General features: G+C 35.0%; 1 protein-coding gene and 1 long non-coding RNA gene across 6 annotated transcripts in view; one reads left to right on the top strand and one right to left on the bottom strand.

The window, feature by feature from the left end:
• The window catches only part of VTA1 (vesicle trafficking 1), a 72,593-nt gene extending 52,751 nt beyond the window's left edge, over positions 1 to 19,842 (top strand). For 3 of the 5 annotated variants that reach the window (XM_082474928.1, XM_082474932.1, XM_082474929.1), the window contains 3 exons: positions 6 to 179; positions 11,975 to 12,055; positions 18,751 to 19,842. In XM_082474928.1, coding sequence (XP_082331054.1) covers positions 6 to 179; positions 11,975 to 12,055; positions 18,751 to 18,896 — 401 coding nt within the window. In that variant the 3' untranslated portion in view covers positions 18,897 to 19,842. The other 2 variants (XM_082474931.1, XM_082474930.1) reach the window with 2 other exon arrangements.
• Positions 1 to 19,892, bottom strand: part of LOC309667006 — a 1,642,277-nt gene that overhangs the window by 1,478,384 nt on the left and 144,001 nt on the right. The gene's annotated exons all lie outside the window — the stretch shown is intronic.

The following is a 19,892-nucleotide window of genomic DNA, read 5'->3' as shown; positions in this document are numbered from 1 at the left end:
AATAGATGTTGAGGAAAATGAAGATGCTGGAGCAGCCTCTCTGCCCACTCAGCCACCTCAGCCGTCATCTTCAACGTATGACCCAAGCAACATGCCATCAAGCAGCTATACTGGAATACAGATTCCTCCCGGTGCCCACGCTCCAGCTAATACCCCAGCAGAAGTGCCTCATAGCACAGGTAGGAAATTGAAGCTTCATGAATTTGACCTCTCCTTTCATAAATAACAACTGCACTTCTTCTCATATATGTGCCTCATAATGATGGTCCTAAAGCATGATAAGATCTTTAAGTTCCATTTGAACCCACCAAAAAATTAAATCCTTTTCGTTGAAGTTTTAATATTGTATTTTATTTTTTTAAGAAATGACAAAATATTTATGTGTAATTGATTACTATTGACCTTATGTTTTATTAATAAGTAAAGTTCCTGTGCTTTTCGTGTATGTGGCTGTTTTCTTTTTCTTCCCCTCCCTTTCTTCCCCCTTCACTGTTGAAGATTAGCACTGAGGTGAGTGGGGCTTATTACAGGATGTGTCTGTCAGGTTCCCACTGTGATCGCCAAGATTCATTTTTCTTGACTTATTCCCTTAGGACCCTGCCTCCGCCCTCAACATGGGTATTATTGATGAAGGAGCAAGCTTTGAGGCACAGAATCTCAATAGCAGTGGATTCACAGACAAGTGAAAGGAGGGGGTTTGGGGTTTGTTTGTTTGTTTTTTTAATATTACAAACGTGTCTAAAAATAAACCACGGAAGTGATGCCTGCTATCTTTGAATAAATTAGTACTATATGTCTGTGTTTTCATAGAAAAAAGATCTGACAAAACTAGTCTCCAGGAATAAGTCAGGGTCATAAGATAAACTTTTGAAAGTTGCTGATACTCTTGTTTACTTGTATTGTTGACAGAGTATCACCCATACTTCCAAATAGAGGGGCATTTAAAACCATAGTTTAAATAAATCTTAAATTTAATTAATTTTAATTTTTTTTTCCAAAAATTGTTTTTAAACTTTTATCTCAGCATAAGGGTAATCTATGGTAGTAACCTATATATTTCAAAATATTTAATTAATAGAATAAAAGTTGTCTTTGCGCTTTGATTTCTACTATTGCTGTTATTCACCATTACTTCATTGACTTTCAAATTTTCAGCCTCAGTTTACCCAAACCATTTAGGTTATTTTGCATGAGTTGAATAACATTTAAGAGTTTTCTGTTTTGACCATTGTAGCAGCGATTATGATTAGTTTATTTCCTCCTATTTTAAAGCTTTCAACTTCATATCATCTACAAATAATGCGAACATTTTTGTCTTTAAGCATATTGATGAACATGATAATTTTAACACTGATCTCTTTAGTATCATCATTCTGTATATTTTACCCTGCCTGACTTTTCATTGCTTTCAGGTCTATTTGATGGAATTAATAGACCAATTTCCATTAGTTTTGTAAGTAAAATTTCATGGAACACTGTTTTAAATATTTTATTATCTTTTGGGAATATTCAGTTTTTCCAGGGTAGAATGAAGTAAGCAAAACCAGCTACATATTTAGATGTATTTGCCTTTGATAAATACTGCTCAAGTTATACTATTGGTAGTAAGTTTAAAAACTGACCAAGAGCCTCCAACACAAGCATCCTTACAGAAGGGTGAAGTGAGAATAAAATACACTTGGGAGTCACATAGTATTAGTTATTAGTTTCTACTTCTTGCTAAACCACAAACTCAACTGTTACTCAGTTCCCGACCGAGGTTATTCCCTCTTTTAAAATGAAATTAATCATACTTCTCATAGTTGTTTTAATTATTAAAGGGGAGGAAGTATGAAAATTGACTACTATGCCTAACACAAAATCAGTGTTCAGCAAATTAGCTTCCTTTTCCTTTTTTTTTTTTCTTTTCCCATATATTTTATTACAGAATATTGAGTAGAGTTTCCTTTGCTATACAGTAGGTCCTTGTTGGTTATCTTTTTTTTTTTAACATCTTTATTGGAGTATAATTGCTTTACAATGTTGTGTTAGTTTCTGCTGTATAACAAAGTGAATCAGCTGTATGTGTATATATATATACATACCCATATCCCCTCCCTCTTGCATCTCCCTCCCACCCTCCCTATCCCACCCCTCTAGGTGGTCACAAAGCACCTAGGTGATCTCCCTGTGCTATGAGGCTGCTTCCCACTAGCTATCTGCTTTACATTTGGTAGTGTATATATGTCAGCGCTACCCTCTCACTTCGTCCCAGCTTACCCTTCCCCCTCCCTGTGTCCTCAAGTTCGTTCTCTACGTCCGCATCTTTATTCCTTTCCTGCTGCTAGGTTCATAAGAACCATTTTTTTTTTTCTTAGATTCCATATATATGTATTAACATACAGTATTTGTTTTTCTCTTTCTGACTTACTTCACTCTGTATGACAGACTCAGGGTCCATCCACCTCACTACAAATAACTCAATTTTGTTTCTTTTTATGGCTGAGTAATATTCCATTGTATATATGTGCCACATCTTCTTTATCCATTCATCTGTTGATGGACACTTAGGTTGCTTCCATGTCCTGGCTATTGTAAATAGTGCTGCAATGAACAATGTGGTACATGACTCTTTCTGAATTATGGTTTTCTCAGGGTATATGCCCAGTAGTGGGATTGCTGGGTTGTATGGTTGTTCTAGTTTTAGTTTTTAAAGGAACCTCCTTACTGTTCTCCATAGTGGCTGTATTTACATTCCCACCAACAGTGCCTTTTCTCCACACCCTCTCCAGCATTTATTGTTTGTAGATTTTTTGATGATGGCCATTCTGACCGGCGTGAGGTGATACCTCATTGTAGTTTTGATTTGCATTTCTCTAATGATAGTGATGTTGAGCATCCTTTCATGTATTTGTTGGCAGTCTGTATATCTTCTTTGGAGAAATGTCTGTTTAGGACTTCTGCCCATTTTTGGATTGGGTTGATTGTTTTTTTGATATTGAGCTGCATGAGCTGTGTGTGTATTTTGGAGATTAATCCTTTGTCATTTGCTTCATTTGCAAATATTTTCTCCCATTCTTAGGGTTGTCTTCTTGTCTTGTTTATGGTTTCCTTTGCTGTGCAAAAGCTTTTAAATTTCATTAGGTCCCATTTGTTTAGTTTTGGTTTTATTTCCATTTTTGCATCTATGTTCATCAGTGATATTGGTCTGTAATTTTCTTTTTTGTGTGACATCTTTGTCTGGTTTTGGTATCAGGGTGATGGTGGCCTCGTAGAATGAGTTTGGGAGCGTTCCTCCCTCTGCTGTATTTTGGAAGAGTTTGAGAAACAGGGGATAGCCCTTCTTTAAATGTTTGATAGAATTCGCCTGTGAAGCCATCTGGTCCTGGGCTTTTGTTTGTTGGAAGATTTTTAATCACAGTTTCAATTTCAGTGCTTGTGATTGGTCTGTTTATATTTTCTATCTCTTCCTGGTTCAGTCTTGGAAGGTTGTGCTTTTCTAAGAATTTGTCTATTTCTTCCAGGTTGTCCATTTTATTGGCATATAATTGCTTGTAGTAATCTCTCATGATCCTCTGTATTTCTGCAGTGTCAGTTGTTAACTTCTCCTTTTTCATTTCTAATTCTGTTGATTTGAGTCTTCTCCTTTTTTTTCTTGATGAGTCTGGCTAATGGTTGATCAATTTTGTTTATCTTCTCAAAGAACCAGCTTTTAGTTTTATTGATCTTTGCTATTGTTTTCTTCATTTCTTTTTTATTTATTTCTGATCTGATCTTTATGATTTCTTTCCTTCTGCTAGCTTTGGGGGTTTATTGTCCTTCTTTCTCTAATTGCTTTAGTTGTAAGGTTAGGTTGTTTATTTGAGATTTTTCTTGTTTTGAGGTAGGATTGTATTTCTCTTGACTTCCCTCTGAGAACTGCTTTTGCTACATCCCGTAGGTTTTGGGTGGTTGTGTTTTCTTTGTCATTCGTTTCTAGGTATTTTTTCATTTCCTCTTGGATTTCTTCAGTGATCTCTTGGTTGTTGAGTAGTGTATTGTTTAGCCTCCATGTGTTTGCATTTTTTACAGATATTTTTCCTGTAATTGATATCTAGTCTTATAGCATTGTGGTCGGAAAAGATACTTGATACGATTTCAATTTTCTTATATTTACCAAGGCTTGATTTGTGACCCAAGATATGGTCTATCCTGGAGAATGTTCCATGAGCACTTGAGAAGAAAGTGTATTCTGTTGTTTTTGGATGGAATGTCCTATAAATATCAGTTAAGTCCATCTTGTTTAATGTGTCATTTAAAGCTTGTGTTTCCTTATTTATTTTCATTTTGGATGATCTGTCCATTGGTGAAAGTGGGGTGTTAAAGTCCCCTACTATTATTGTGTTCCTTTCGATTTCCCCTTTTATGGCTGTTAGCTTTTGCCTTATGTATTGAGGTGCTCCTATGTTGGGTACATAAATATTTACCATTGTTATATCTTCTTTTTGGATTGATCCCTTGATCATTATGTAGTGTCCTTCTTTGTCTCTTGTAATAGTCTTTATTTTAAAGTCTATTTTGTGTGATATGAGAATTGCTGCTCCAGCTTTCTTTTGATTTCCATTTGCATGGAATATCTTTTTCCATCCCCTCACTTTCAGTCTGTATGTTCGCTAGGTCTGAAATGGGTCTCTTGTAAACAGCATATATACAGGTCTTGTTTTTGTATCCATTGAGCCAGTCTGTGTCTTTTGGTTGGAGCATTTAATCCACTTAAATTTAAGGTAATTGCCGATATCTATGTTCCTATTACCATTTTCTTAATTTTGGGGGGTTTGTTATTGTAGGTCTTTTCCTTCTCTTGTGTTTCCTGCCTAGAGAAGTTCCTTTAGCATTTGTTGTAAAGCTGGTTTGGTGGTGCTGAATTCTCTTAGCTTTTGCTTGTGTAAAGGTTTTAATTTCTCCATCGAATCTGAATGAGATCCTTGCTGGGTAGAGTAATCTTGGTTGTAGGTTTTTCCCTTTCTTTACTCTAAATATGTCCTGCCACACCCTTCTGGCTTGCAGAGTTTCTGCTGAAAGATCAGCTGTTAACTTTATGGGGATTCCCTTGTATGTTATTTGTTGCTTTTCTCTTGCTGCTTTTAATATTTTTTCTTTGTATTTAATTTTTGATAGTTTGAGTAATATGTGTCTGGCATGTTTCTCTTTGGGTTTATCATATATGGTACTCTCTGCGCTTCCTGGATTTGATTGACTATCTCCTTTCCCATGTTAGGGAAGTTTTTGAGTATAATCTCTTCAAATATTTTCTCAGACCATTTCTTTTTCTCTTCTTCTTCTGGGACCCCTATAATTCGAATGTTGATACATTTAATGTTGTCCCAGAGGTCTCTGAGACTGTCCTCAATTCTTTTCATTCTTTTTTCTTTATTCTGCTCCCTGGCAGTTATTTCCACCATTTTATCTTCCAGCTCACTTATCCGTTCTTCTGCCTCAGTTATTCTGCTGTTCATTCCTTCTAGAGTATTTTCAATTTCAGTTATTGTGTTGTTCATCACTGTTTGTTTGCTCTTTAGTTCTTCTAGATCCTTGTTAAATGTTTCTTGTATTTTCTCCATTCTGTTTCCCAGATTTTGGGTCATGTTTACTATGATTACTCTGAATTCTTTTTCAGGTAGGTTGCCTAATTCATCTTCATTTATTTGGTCTTGTAGGTTTTTACATTGCTTCTTCATCTATAACATATTTTTTTGTCGTTTCCATTTAAAAAAAATGGTTGTTTGGCCTGAGGCATCCAGCACTGGAGTTTGCAAGCAGTTGGATAGAGCTGGGTCTTGGTGCTGAGAGGAGGACCTCTGGGAGGCCTTACTCCGATTATTATTCCCTGGGATCTGAGGTTCTCTGTTAGTCCAGTGTGTTGGACTTGGAGCTCCCACCACAGGAGCTAGGGCCTGACCTCCAGCCTGGGAACGAAGATCCCGCAAGCTGCATGGCACAGCAAAAAAAAAAGAAAAAGAAAGAAAGAAAAAAAAGAGCAGTACGATATCAAATAATGAAAACAAAATAAAATTAGAAAGATAAAAATATTAGGAAAAATAAAAATATAATTGAAACAACCGCAACAAGGTAAAATAAAACCACAACAGAAGAAAAAAGGGGGGTGGGGGGAAAAAGCCAAAGGGAGAGAACAATAACAAACTATAAAGAATAAAATAAATTTAGAAAAATAAAATCTTTATTAGGAAAAATAGAAATGTAAATGAATCAACAACAGTGAATCCACAAGGTAAAACAGAACCCCAGTCTAAAAGAGGGAAAAAAAAGCCTTTGTATGGGGCAGAATTTAGGCGGGTGTGGAACTTAGGCAGGGGCGGGGTTTAGGGTGGGGCGAGGCCTAGGCGGGTGGGGGGGTGATGTTTGAGTGTGGGGTGGGGCCTAGGCTCAGGACCCAGCTGGAAAAGGCCCTGGGGACGGGGCCTCTGCTTAGGACCCGCAGGGAAGGGGAGAGGCAGCATGTCCAACGGAGGGCCTCTGGAGTGTGGAGTTCAGGAGTTTGGAGGTAGAGCCTGGGTGAGGGTGTGGGAGTGGGGCTTGGGCTCTGCACGGCAGGAGGTTGGCTCTGAGGGCAGAGTATTAGGCCTGAGAGCCCAGCAGGCTCCCCGGTAGCTAAGTGGACAGGGAAAGCACTGGCCCTGTTCCCTTCTGTTCCTCCAGGCCCCCCCGCCGTCCCCCCCAGGGTCTCCCCCGTCCCCATGGGACCCCTAACCACGTGTGGGTCACTGGGTTTAGGAACTCCTCCCTTCCCCCCGCCACCCCTCGGGGTGCTGGTTCCAGAGGTCCAGCCTTTACTTTTGCTCCCCCTTCCCTCCCTCCCACTCCCTCAGGACCCGCAGGGCTGGAGGGGGCCTCAGTGGGCAGAGGACAGGCCCGGGATCTCCGCAGGCTCCTGGGGGCCCAAGTGGGCAGGGGAAACCTGGCCACACTCCCTTTTGATCCTCTGCCCTCCCAGTGGTTCCCCAGTTTCCCCTTTCGGGAGTGGGATCCCTTCCCCTCCCCCAGCCCCCCCCCCAGGGGCACCAGTCCCGCCAACCTCCACTTCTCCTGCCCCTTCACTCCCCCCAACGCCCCCACGTCCTACCCGGTCGCTGGGGGTACCTCCCGTCCCCTTAGGTGTCCGTGGTCCTCCATGGGTGCCTGGTACGTGCCTTAGTTGTGCTTCCTTTTTTTTAATGTTCCTTCCTATTTCTGTGCCAAAGAAAGGGTATTTAATAGCAAGTCAATGAACACTTAAAATCATTTTGTGAATCAAGAACAGTGTCACTGTTGGGGTAGGACATTGACCTTACAAAAAGATTGCCTAAGGTTTATTGCTCAGACAGTGTATCTTAGGGCAGAGCTGTGGTATAGGCCCATATACATATATTTTATATGTAGGCATACTGTGTGTATATATGAGAGGGAAAATATGCTTGTAGTGTAGGAGGGTTGTAATAGGTTGAACCAAACAAAGTGTCTTTTTGTACAACAAAAGCGATAAAATATTAGTAGTTTCGTATGTTCAAACTAATAGACTCCTGCTCAGAATATCCACACATAAAGATAGATATCAGGAGGTAGTCTTCTGTTTCTGTTAGGAAGTTTTCTGGCATGAACAGTTCATTTTGATCCATTTAAATCTGGCATGAGCCTTATTTTTTTTTTTCACTCTCTTATGTTCTTCAGAGTGGGACATAAAACTAAAAACCTTGGAACTGCTTTAGGGCATCAGGTGTACATTCTTATAGACTTAGCATTTAAATAATTATCATAGCTATTTCATAAATTTATTCTAACAGAGCTATATTAGACATTGCTATCCCTAATTTACAAACTAAAGAAATTAAGCAGTTATCCCCAAAAAATACACATAGAAACATACCTAATAAGTGACAGTACTAGAATTTGAATCCAAGTCTTTTGGATTTCATGTTTTTGGCACCTCCCTTCTGTTTCCCTTCCAAGGAACTAAAGTTCTATCAAATCAAAACCTACATTTCTCATAATATTTTTCCTCTTAAGGTTGGCTTGAGATATAGGAATCTCCTCTTTGCTGGCAGATTTTTTTTTCTATTATATTTAAAACAGTAAAAAAAAAGTTCATAGTTGCCTAATAGAAAGTGAAATAACAGTTTTAGTTTATAAATATAGCAGATGTTTCCCCTTTTACTCACTTTAAGAATGATTTACTTTCTCTCATATAAAGGTCCAGGATGCACTTTTATCAAAGGGAAATCCTTAAGATAGCTGAAAAGAATAGTATGTACTAATATACAGTTTTTAGTTCTTCCACAGAAAAGCAGAGGGTGCAAGGAGGGCGGGGATAGTGATTGTGTGAACAGCCAAGTGTTTACCTCTTTGTGCTTTTACCACTGTGTAATATCAGATAGAGGCAATACAGCCTATGGTTTTTTTCTTTCTCTTGAAACATGCTTTTCACAGTCTGTAAATATTGAAGATGTCAGTAATAAATCTAAATAGATTAAAAGAGTTATTTTAGAATTAATGCTAGCCTTTTAATTATAAATGCAGCTCACCTCATAAGTAAATCAAAAACTTAGCTCTTTTATTGTTGTTCTTTTAAGTGACAGAAGTACTACATTTGAATTCTGCTCTACAGCTTTCAAAGTGGTTTATATTCTGGCCTAACCATTTCTATCAGTGCTATTTTTCCATGATTATTCTGAGGTTTATTTAACCCAATCTTCTTACACTTGCTTACAGTGTTCCTCGTAGTTAGCATGTCTTTCTCTTTCTCTGCCTCTTCAAATGCTACTGACCTTCAGGGTTCTGTTTAATACTTTTTACAACATCTTCTAGAGTTTTCTAACTAACACCCATTTCTCCCTTTTCAGAATCCCCACACCACATAGTCAGTAGAACAATTTAGTACTTAATTAGAAATCATGTAGCATTTAATTCTTGAATATATATTAATCTCATCAAATAGCCTGTGTAACAACCATCCGCTAAAAAATTAACCAGAAGTTACTTGTTAACATTTCTTTTTGTTAAGTAATAGAAAGAAAGAAATTTCTAACACAGTTCTGCTTTCCCCCAGGAATGTTTTTATGGTGACATCATTCCAACATACTGTAGTCCAGGGGGCTGCAACCCATTCACAAATCGACAATTGAAATCTTTCCAAATGAAGAAAGAAGGAAAAACAACTAGATTTGGGCATTTCAAAAAATAAATAACATAAACTGAAAACCATTTTTACTGATTTAACAGATATTTATGCACTTAGTTGAACCTGTATGCTAGGCCCCCGTGGGAACATGTCATGATGGCTGCCAAGAACGCAGGCCTTGGTCCCTGGGCGTGGAAACAAATGAGAAGCAGCATCTTCTGACTGCTGCATGAGGCGCGTTGAGCAGCCTGTGCTGTCAGTTCAAGTCTTGGTTGAATGACTGTGACCAGAGTTCTTAATAAAATGCAGATTACCTGTGGTTTTTTTTTAATATCTCTCAAGTAAAATTTTACTACATAACTAAATTATCTCTCTGTAAATTCTGTTTTGTTCTTGTTAAGTAATATTACCTACTTAATTAATCATCTGGAGATGTACAAATAAGCATTTAAAAATTAATGCAGGAGGCTGACCAAAGAAAGTATGCCTTCTCCATAGAGAAAAGGGTTTGTTAGGAGAATTTTAATTCAGGCAGAAGCACAAATTACTTAGTAAGGAATGGCACTGATATCCAGATTGTCTGTGAGACGGTTGTCAACTTATCCTTTTTTCTAAAGATCTGTGTGAAGAATATATATAGTCACCTACCTGTGTTTTTATGCTCAGCTGCTTCAAATCACTGGACTTCACCAGGTAGTCTCAAGAGCCCTCTCAAATCTTGCATTCTAACTTTAAAAAATATATGTTATGTAAATTATGTGCCTTTGAAAGTTCAAGTTTTCTGGGGAGAATTATGTCATATGTTTATAGTTTAATATATTTTGTAAGCATTTATCAAAATCAAGCAAAAGATAGTCATTGAATTGGTCAGTTTAAATTTGTATGTCTCCTGACTTTGCAGTTATACTTCTGTAATTTTTTCCTGTAAATATATTCATGCATATACATGTTTACAGTGTATAAAAATATTCATGTAGTATTAGCTATAGCAACAAAAGTTTGGAAAGAACCTAAATGTTCATCAGTAATGGATAGCATTATAAATTGTGGTTCATGCATGGAATGGAACACTATGTAGCCATTAAAAAGAACAAGGAGGATTAGGGACTTCCCTGGTGGTCCATTGTTGAAGACTTTGCCTTGCAATGCAGGGGGTGCAGGTTCAATCCCTGGTCAGGGAGCTAAGATGCCACATGCCTCACGGCCAAAAAACCAAAACGTAAAACAGAAGCAGTATTTTAACAAATTCAATAAAGATTTAAAAAATGGTCCCCATCAAAAAAAAAAAAAGGCGGATTTAAATATATTTAATCTGGAATTATTGCTAAGGCATATTAAGTGAAAAATGCACAGAATAGTACAGTATGCAGACATATTACCATTGGCAAAACATACATACCAAATAATGCGTTCTCCATAGAGAGAGGAGTTTGTCCGGAGGGTTTTGATTTAGGCTAGAACACAAATTTCTTAGCAAAGTACATTTATTTCCTTGCACACACACACACGCTCACACTGGCCTGGACACACACATGTTTGTATGTGCATAGAAGGGTATCCTAAAACTAATGATAGCCCTCAAGTGACCTGGAATAGGAATGAAAGGCAGGCTTTTCACCCTTTTTTTTCCTCTCTCTCTTTTTCTTTTTTTTTTTTTTTTACTATTTAAAATGTGTACTTGACTTTTCATCCATACCCCTTTGTACTTTAAAAATTTTTGTTAGTTCAATTTTTAATTTAAAAAGTAAGATTTTCATGACTTAATAGCACCAAGCCTGTAAAGTGAAACTAGTTTGTCCTAAGACAAAATTAAATGAGCTAAAATAGTATATATTTAAACCATTTTTTTTCCTTTGGATAGGGATTGAGAAGATCCTTCACAGTCAAGACTTCATAACTGCAGAACATATTTCAGAACTTCAGTCAACCTTTGTGAAACCATAGCTCTAGAACTCTCATTGGCTATGTATCCGTGACCCTGAAAACGTCACAATTTGTTTTCTCCCTCTCTTCTGTCCCCTTCTTCTTGTCCTAGTGTCTATCCTACTTTACCTTTACTACAGATTACCTATTCAGATTTAACCTCTTAGCTTAGGGCAGAAGAATCCTGTTTTCTATTTGAGTCCATTAATCAAGAGTAATCAACTTTTCCTGTTCATTTGCTTTCTTGTTAATTGAATCACCTAAGTCTCTTTTGGGAAGTTTCAACAATTTGTGTTAATTTTTTAGATGATTAATAATCTTCAACTCTAGTATATTACTTAGCATTAGTCAAGAATGCTAGTTATCCACTGAATGTGACAGTCATGACAAGTTCTAATAGGAAGTCAAAACTAATTGCTTTATTGGATATATAAAAATATTATCTTAAAAACATATAAACTGGAAAACTGGAATATATAATTTGTAATTTCATTCATAGTGATGAAATGGGACTCATCCCATAAGTTAAACTAAATCATAATTATATCCCACCTTATCCCCAAAATTAATTATTTATTTAAGAAATTAAAAGGTAGGAAGGGAGTCTGTTACTTCGACAGATATTAGGTAAGCTTTACTTGAGAAGCAACTTGAAGTATTAGACATGATAGCAAATGCAAAATACATGGTAAGAAATGTGTGGCCAATACATGTGTGTAAACACTCAAAATGTATTTTTCTGCATATTTCCTGTAGCAGCCTCCACCATCAAATAAGTATATCAAATTTCAGTTCATTAAGGTTTCAAGAAAGTAATTAAGTGGAGTAATGAAATTCCTCCATGATCCTTTGAGCACTTTCCTAGAATGTAACTGAGAGGTGTAACACTTTTATACCCATTTATGGTTTTCTGATTCGCAGGTGTAACAAGTAACACTATCCAGCCTACTCCACAGACTATTCCGGCCATTGATCCTGCACTTTTCAATACAGTTTCCCAGGGTAAGTCAGCTGTTTTTTGAGATATAGTGTTTCTGCTGTTTGGGGGCATTGTTTTGTACTTTTATCTTAGGAGTTCAGTCTATTTGAATGTCTAGGTAATTTGAAACACATTTCTTTGAACGCCTTTATAAACACTAGATTCTCCAGTAAACCAAGATTGTTTCTTATTATCAAAAATACCTAAATCCAAAGGCATTCTCTTTTTTTTTTTAATCTTTTCAACTTCTTTTTTTTTCCCCCACTTGGTTGTTCTGTTTGTTTAATTTGGTCTTTCTTATTCAGAGTTTTCTTCATATGTCTGATGAGATTAGTCCTTTTATATTTAGAATGAAGATGTTGATTGATTATTTTCAGTAGATGTTATTGAATTTCCCCCGATACTATGTCTGCAGGTCTGTTTCCCACTTGATTTTTCTGTTCTCCCCTGTGAGTGGCAACAGGCCACTCAGCTTCCTCCTGCATCTCAGCCGTGGATGAGGAGATCTTTTCTTGGAGGGGGATGGCAAAGGGTGTATCACACATACCTTGTCAGTCCTAGCTCTGTCCAGGAAGTTAATTCCACAATATTAGAGAGACATTCTCTATCTTTTTTGCCTAAGGTCTCATGTGAGAGATGGGAAGCCATTAAGGCTGAGGGTGTGCAGGTATGCAGAGGTTGATAGAGGGGGGAAGGATGTGAAACTAGTGCAGATAATTGTTTTAGACTGACTCAGTAAAGATCCCCCCGGTCCCACTCATACAGCTAGACCCTCTCAAGTTTCTCTGGATAGGCTCCCCAGTTGCCTCCTATATTACATGTTCTGAGTTGGGATTTTTTTTGACACTGTTTTATCTAACAGCATACCTTCACTTAATTTCTACTTTTCTAGAAGTTTCTTTAAATCTCTTGTCAATTATCCTTTCCAGTTTTTACACTCTTTTCTCTTCTCTGCTTTTCCTTCAATTTTAGAATTTATTTCCTTTTGTTTTACCTTATCATTTTAATATAGTTTCAGAAGGAAAAATAGTCAATTATGTATGCTTAGTCTACCATCTAGAACTAGAACCCTGGAATTCTTTACCCAACCAAACTGTCAGGTGTGAAGGCAAAATAAATATTATTAAATATGTAAGGATTCTGAAGTTTTGCCTACCATACACCATTTCTAAGGAAGTTATCAGAAGTTACTCCATCAAGAAAAGAATGATAACCAAGAAAAGAAATATGAGATACAAGAAATGGTGAAATTAATCTTAGGTCACCTAAAGAAAAATTCCATTGACAGCTTTTCCATAGGCTTGAAAAGCAATTGCTCTAAAATTAGAACAGAAAATCAGAGCTCCCCTCCTTTAAGAAAAATCAAGCGGATTCCATGCAATATATAGAATAAGAAGCTGTAGAATGGGAAAGAAATGGATAAGAAGCTGTAGAATTCCTTTCCCAAGAAGAACGAAAAGATCCAAGAAAACATTTTAAATCGTACAAGTAGTTTCAAGTAAGAAGCAAACTGAAATATGCCATGATTTTGAGCAATAATGGAATTATGAAATATAAGAAAAGGGATTTTGTTTGACTTGGACACAAGGAACATTCTCCTTGAAATGGCATAGGCTTATCACAAACAGAATACTTTATTCAGGGCAGAATATAAATCAACACTGACAAGTGAAGGTAGAGAGATATTTCTGGAAGTTGAAAGGTGGAATAAAAGAAAGCTGTTATTAGGACGAGTGTCCAAAAGTGAAATGTTGCGATTTTTTTCTAGAGTTGATGGAATGAGAAATAGAAGACAAAAGTAAGCAACTAAGAAATTTAAAGGCACTAATAAATTTAGAAGGAGATAGGGTAGGAGAGGAGGAAAGTGAGGTAAATTCTTTACCTTTCATAGCAGAGTGTCAGTAGATAAAGCCTAAAAACTGATAGATCAAGAAATGGTGGTATAAGCTTATCAACTGGGGTTAGGGAAGTAACCTAGAGAAAACAAAAAATAGAAATAATTCAAAAGTGAAGTGGGGAGGGGCAAGGTAGATGACTTATTCAAATGTATGAGTTACATTAAGTTTATTCTACTTTTCCTGGTTTTATTAAAAGCAGATAAGTTATAAAACCTAAAATCAAGAGCTGCAATGGCCTTTGAATCCTGAAAGGCCTAGTTTACGAGTATGTGTATGTTTTATTGGGGAACATAGTGCTAAGGTAAGAAGAGTAAAGAAACTATAATAAACTAGCAAATTACCCAAGAACATAGTGGAAAATGTCTATTAGTAGACAGATAACCTGCCCAGCAAATACTATATTCCTCTGTTAAACTTGTTTTCCAGATTCCTCTCTATAGTTCCATGTACCTGTAAAAGCTCTCCCTAAAATATGATGTGAAAATATCTGAAGCAGACTAGACAGAACGGTGAAACAGAATAAAGAATCCAGAAATCAGGCCACACAGTATGGGAATTAAAATAATGACAAAAGTGGCATTTGGATCAGTGTGGCAAGAAAAAAAAACATCAAAACTGATGTTAGAAAAAATATATATAAGATACTATCCCCCAAGTCCTGTATCTCATTTGGTTGTATCTTAACAGGTTGGACTAATGAAAAGTAATAAATTGCATACAGCAAAAGATTTCCTCTCCCCATTATATTGTTAAAATGCAACTAATAGACCAGGAGGAAATCAATACTTAAAAAAATAAAGAATTACTGTTCAGAGCATATATAAAGAGCTCCTGCAAATAAATAAAACTTAACTCAATAGGAAAAAAAAAACAGAGAAATAAACATAGGGAATAACTCTTGTATGCTGTTGGTGGGAATATAAATTGGTAAAGCCTTCTTCAGTAGCATTCTGTCACTGTCAGAATTGCAAATGTTTTTTTGACTCAGCTGTTCCACTTTTGGGAATCTATCTTAGAGAAATATTTAGACATGAGCACAAAATGTATTTACAAGGATATTTTATTTCAGCATCACTTGTATTAGTATAAAACAATTTTAAGTGTCTATTAATGAGAAATTATGGTCCATCTGTCCTATGGAATACTGTGCACATATTTTAAAAGGTTAAATACTTTTGTAATGAATTTGTGGCTCACTCTGAAGAGGAGAATAGAATTGGGAAGGTAGGTATTTGAAGTACAGTATTTACTTTTTTAACTTGTATATACCTGATAGTATTAGAGTGTGAATAACAGCTTACCTCTTAAAGGTTTTTTAAAAATTAAATGGAATATATGAAAAATATTTAGCATGGTTCGTGACATAATAATATTCTGCCTCTAATCATTACTATTGCTGTTGCCATTATTAAGTGATGTGTCCTGGCGATGCCTGGATTTAAGGGATCAGTACTGTACTTTATATTTACCTCCAAGATTTACTGCAGGGAATCAGATGATTCCCACATTATTTTGCCTATGCCTTCCATTCAAGTCAGAGGATAATTGAGTACACTAGGATCCGATTATCCAAGGTCCTTCCCATGAATTTCTAGTTAAGTAGGAAAAAATCTCTAAAGACCCATTTTGGAAATATTTACAATTAAGTATTCTATCTTCTGTCAAGATTAGATAAATCAACCTTGGAAATAGATGCTTCTAGCAACTGAGCATGCAGGGATTTCTCTTTATACCAAATAATGTTACCTTTGATCCAGTGCTGACCCAGGCTCTTTCCCCCGGAATAGAGAACTTAACTGATGGCCCTACCTCTCCTCTGCCCGGTTCTTATCCTGCCCTGTGAAGGGGAGAAGCAGCTCTGTGATAAAGACAGTCTTCTTGAAGGCATCTGGAACTTATAAGCACAGATTTCAAAAAAGAGATATTATATTAGATTAGACAACTTCTCTAATTCTTTTTTTTTTTTTTTTTTTTTACAGTTGGATTAGCTGTATGTGATCTTTCTTTCTTTCTTTTTTTTTTTTTCTAATTCTTTAAACACCTTTTAGGTCCACAGTGTGTTCTCTCTGGTTCTGATTATGGCTTTGGTAAATTTTAATGATAGAAAAAAAAACAGCTTTCATTTAGGTGCATTAAGTAATAGTTACTATTTTGAATATAAAATCAGATAAACTGAAATTGAACAGTTGTTCTCTTCCTGAAATGTGTTTTCCTTTGTTATGTCTTTTTCACTTTCTCTATTTAGTTTTTAAATGCTAATTTAAAAGAATCCTAACTAGGAAGCAGATTTTATTTTTATTTAATATAAAATTTTAATTCATGCGTTTTATTATTAATGACTTATAGATAATATTTTTAAAGGAAAGAAAGCTTGAAATATTACAAAATAGCAAAAGTAACTATTTGACATGGCTTTTTAAGTTCTTTATATATTTATATATATATTATATATTTATATAGAATATTTTTATATATTCTACATAAATATATATTTACTTATAAATATTTACATATTTAATTGGTAAAAATAAATCTTAACATCTATATAAATCTGTAAATTACATTTTGCATCTAAATCTGTAAGTTGGTTATCATCTAGTTATTACATTTTATAAGATAGTTACATAATTTGTCATACATGCTGTAAGCTATATATTATGTATCTGTAATTATAGTTTTCTGCTAAGATATTTTATTCACATTTTATAAATATTGAAATTGTTATTCCATGAAAAAAAAAATGCAATATTTGTGTTTTAAAATAGTTTTATCATTAGTAGATAAGTTTAGTTTATAAAAACTAAAATAGTAATGGAGTTCTTACTACTGTACACATTTATATTTTATTAATAAATAAGTGGTATGTCAGCAAAACAGTGTTAAAGCTGATGCTGTAAAAAATAAAATTAGTCCTGAGCATTAGGGCTTTCCTCCAGCAAGTCCAGTAAATTCTGGATAGATGTCTTACATATTTAAACATTGCCTGGAGATGGAAGAATAGACTATTAAAGCACAAAATGAGTAGTATTAAGGTAAACTTAATTTTCAAAGAAGTCTCACTCACCTAGATAATATGTCTCACTCACCTAGATAATAGTATACATCTAGGTGACTAGAGCCTCTCAATATACTTTGAAAAAACATTGATGAATCTTTCAAAAAAAAATAAGCAGAAGTGTGCCTGACTAAATTGTCAAAAGAACTGCAGGACAGTTGTTTTTTAGGTTTAATGGGTAACAAATGCCAAGTCACTAAAATACTAAAAATAGAACTGTGGAGAAACTGTTTTTTGTTTTTTAAATATATAATTACATTTTACTAGTTTATTCATTTGTATTTCTTACTTTTAAGCAAGACCAGAATTCAGGGAAATTAAAATAAGTTCTGTTAAAATTGGAATGTGTAATCTCTGATTCACAACAGTAAGGGCCAACTCTTAATATAAGCTTTAATAATATTAATTCAACAAATATTTGAAGGCTTTGTATGTGTAACACACTGGGCTAGTTACTATATGTAGTTGTATAAGTGCATTATCTTAAAATCTGAAATTTAATTAATGTTTAAATCTATGTGAACTTTTATTCCTTTTAAAATGTGGGAAAGAATTTAAAAGTACAGACAGCTTTTTTATATTCCTTTGTTGAAGTTATTCAGCACTTACACTGGGCTAGAAGCTTTAGGATACATTGTTTCAGTATCCTTTTTTGAAAATTTTTAGAAAATAATAATTTGGATAAGAATTTAGTATCAGAGTACCTGGAATTGCTACATACTTTGAAGTCCTTGCCTAGGGAATGTCAGAGTTTTCATTTTATGCTGTACTATCTGGCAAAATTAAAAACAACTAAAAAAAGTAATTGTATTTATAACTACAAGCTTATAAACAGGATCGATATGTATTATATGTTCATTTAGAAACAGAATCGAAATATATTATCTTTTCGTTATGTTGTATGCCCCCAGCCTTCTGACCAGTTCTCCTTAGAATCCTCATAAAAATTTCTAAAGAAAATGGTATTTATTTCCAAAGGTAAGACACAAAGTCAGTTTTTAATTTCACCTTTAGAAATATATATTCAAGTATATTCAAATCTTAGATTAAATGAAATGTTTTCAGTGTGTTTTTTTTACCCAAATTATTTAGTTGGGCTCTATCCATATTAATCATATGTGTAACTAGAAAACTTGCTGGAATAAATTTTGGACAAATAATTGGTAAGGGTCGTTTACATGTTTAATTGTGTAGTTTAATGATATATCTTAGTTAAACCTTAGAGTTTTGTATATGGACAGCACAAAAATGCAAACTATTTTCTTGCTTAAAAAAAGTTAGATGACTTATGTAACTTTTTAACATAAAGTTTGTTATTTAATTTTTTTTGAGTTATATTTATATTCTAGTTCAAATGAGGGTTGAATGGTTTAGTCTGTGTGTATTTATTGTTCCATGAAAAGAGAGGCTCAGCAATTCTAACATACACACCAAAGCTATTTTCCTTGTTTTATACAGAACATAATTTTTTTGCAGTTGATTTGCCAAAATATAAAGGCTTCCAGTTTATGACTTCTGGTAGGAAAATCTTGCTCATATAAGTTGTTATGTATTGACATCTGTATGGTTTATATTAGTAATTTAAAAATTTTAAAGCATAAAGAAACTTTATTCAACTACAACTGGGGATTGGGGGAAAAACCTTCCATTTTTTAATATAACCTTAAACATTTTCTATAATCTTGAATATAAGCATTTACCTAGCCTAAAAGAACGCTTCCTATATTCTTTGTAAATATCTTAATTACTCTGTTTTTCCTCTTAGGAGATATCCGACTAACACCAGAGGACTTTGCTAGAGCTCAGAAATACTGCAAATATGCTGGCAGTGCTTTGCAGTATGAAGATGTCAGCACTGCAGTGCAGAATCTACAGAAGGCCCTCAAGTTACTGACTACAGGCAGAGAATGAAGCCTTTGTACAACATCCATGCATTTTTGGCTTAAAGAACTAACAGTCCACTACTCTATCTTCAGCCTATCAGGAGCATATTTTAAGGAAGACTTCAGTTCCATTGACTATAACAATGGAATCTGTGTCTGTGTATCAGATTCCTGTTGAAGCATTCATCAGCAGCCTCAACCAGTTTTCGTTGTCCATTTAGTGGATTCAGTAGTCTCTGGGTAGATAGGGCTGATGTGAGCAAGGTCCTAAAAATACCCATTTGAACCCTGCTTGTTCAAAAAATGAAAACACACTTCTATAAAATGTATTGTGAATTAGCTTTGTATCTTAATCTACATAAATTAAGGAATTTTTTAAACTATAATTTGGACAAACAGACCACATTACTTTGCTATAAAATTCTAAATTTAACTTTTAATAAAGATTGCCAGAATATTCTAGAGATGTTTTTGTTTTCCTCAGGACTTCTGAAACAGATACGAACATCCTAAACTGTTAGTTGAATCTGAAAGAGATTATGTTCAAGTTTCAATTTATATTCATGTTAAATATAGCTACATTAAAAGTTAAAATGTTCATGGAAGGAAATGTAATAAGGTAAAGAGGTAGAATCAGTTTTAGACGTAAGAATAATGTTGGTTGCTCAACTGTTTTCCCTTATTGACGCTTAAGGTGAATTGGTATTTGCTTCCTAAGCAGTTTAACTGCATGTATTAGAGAATGAAAACAAGACATTTGTAATAATGCCTGGAAACTTGGTGCTTTGAGTTAAGGTTCTCCTCTGCTGCTATGGAATGGATTCCATAGAGTGTATAGTTATGAATGATGCAGAAGATTATAAAAACATAGACTCTCAGTTGTTAAGTTTATAAGTTATGTGGGAATTATGGACTTACTATGTCACCTGCATTTGTGCTGTTTAAAAAATAAATACAAGGATTCTTTTAACTAATTCAGTTTATCACAGAGCCAAATGTCTGTTTTGCATGCTAAAATTGTCAC

This window comes from Balaenoptera physalus (assembly GCF_965194825.1).
Source record: "Balaenoptera physalus genome assembly, chromosome: 9".
Lineage (NCBI taxonomy): Eukaryota > Metazoa > Chordata > Mammalia > Artiodactyla > Balaenopteridae > Balaenoptera > Balaenoptera physalus.
The sequence above is the reverse complement of the archived record's forward strand: the minus strand, read 5'-3'. Positions and strand labels throughout refer to the sequence as shown.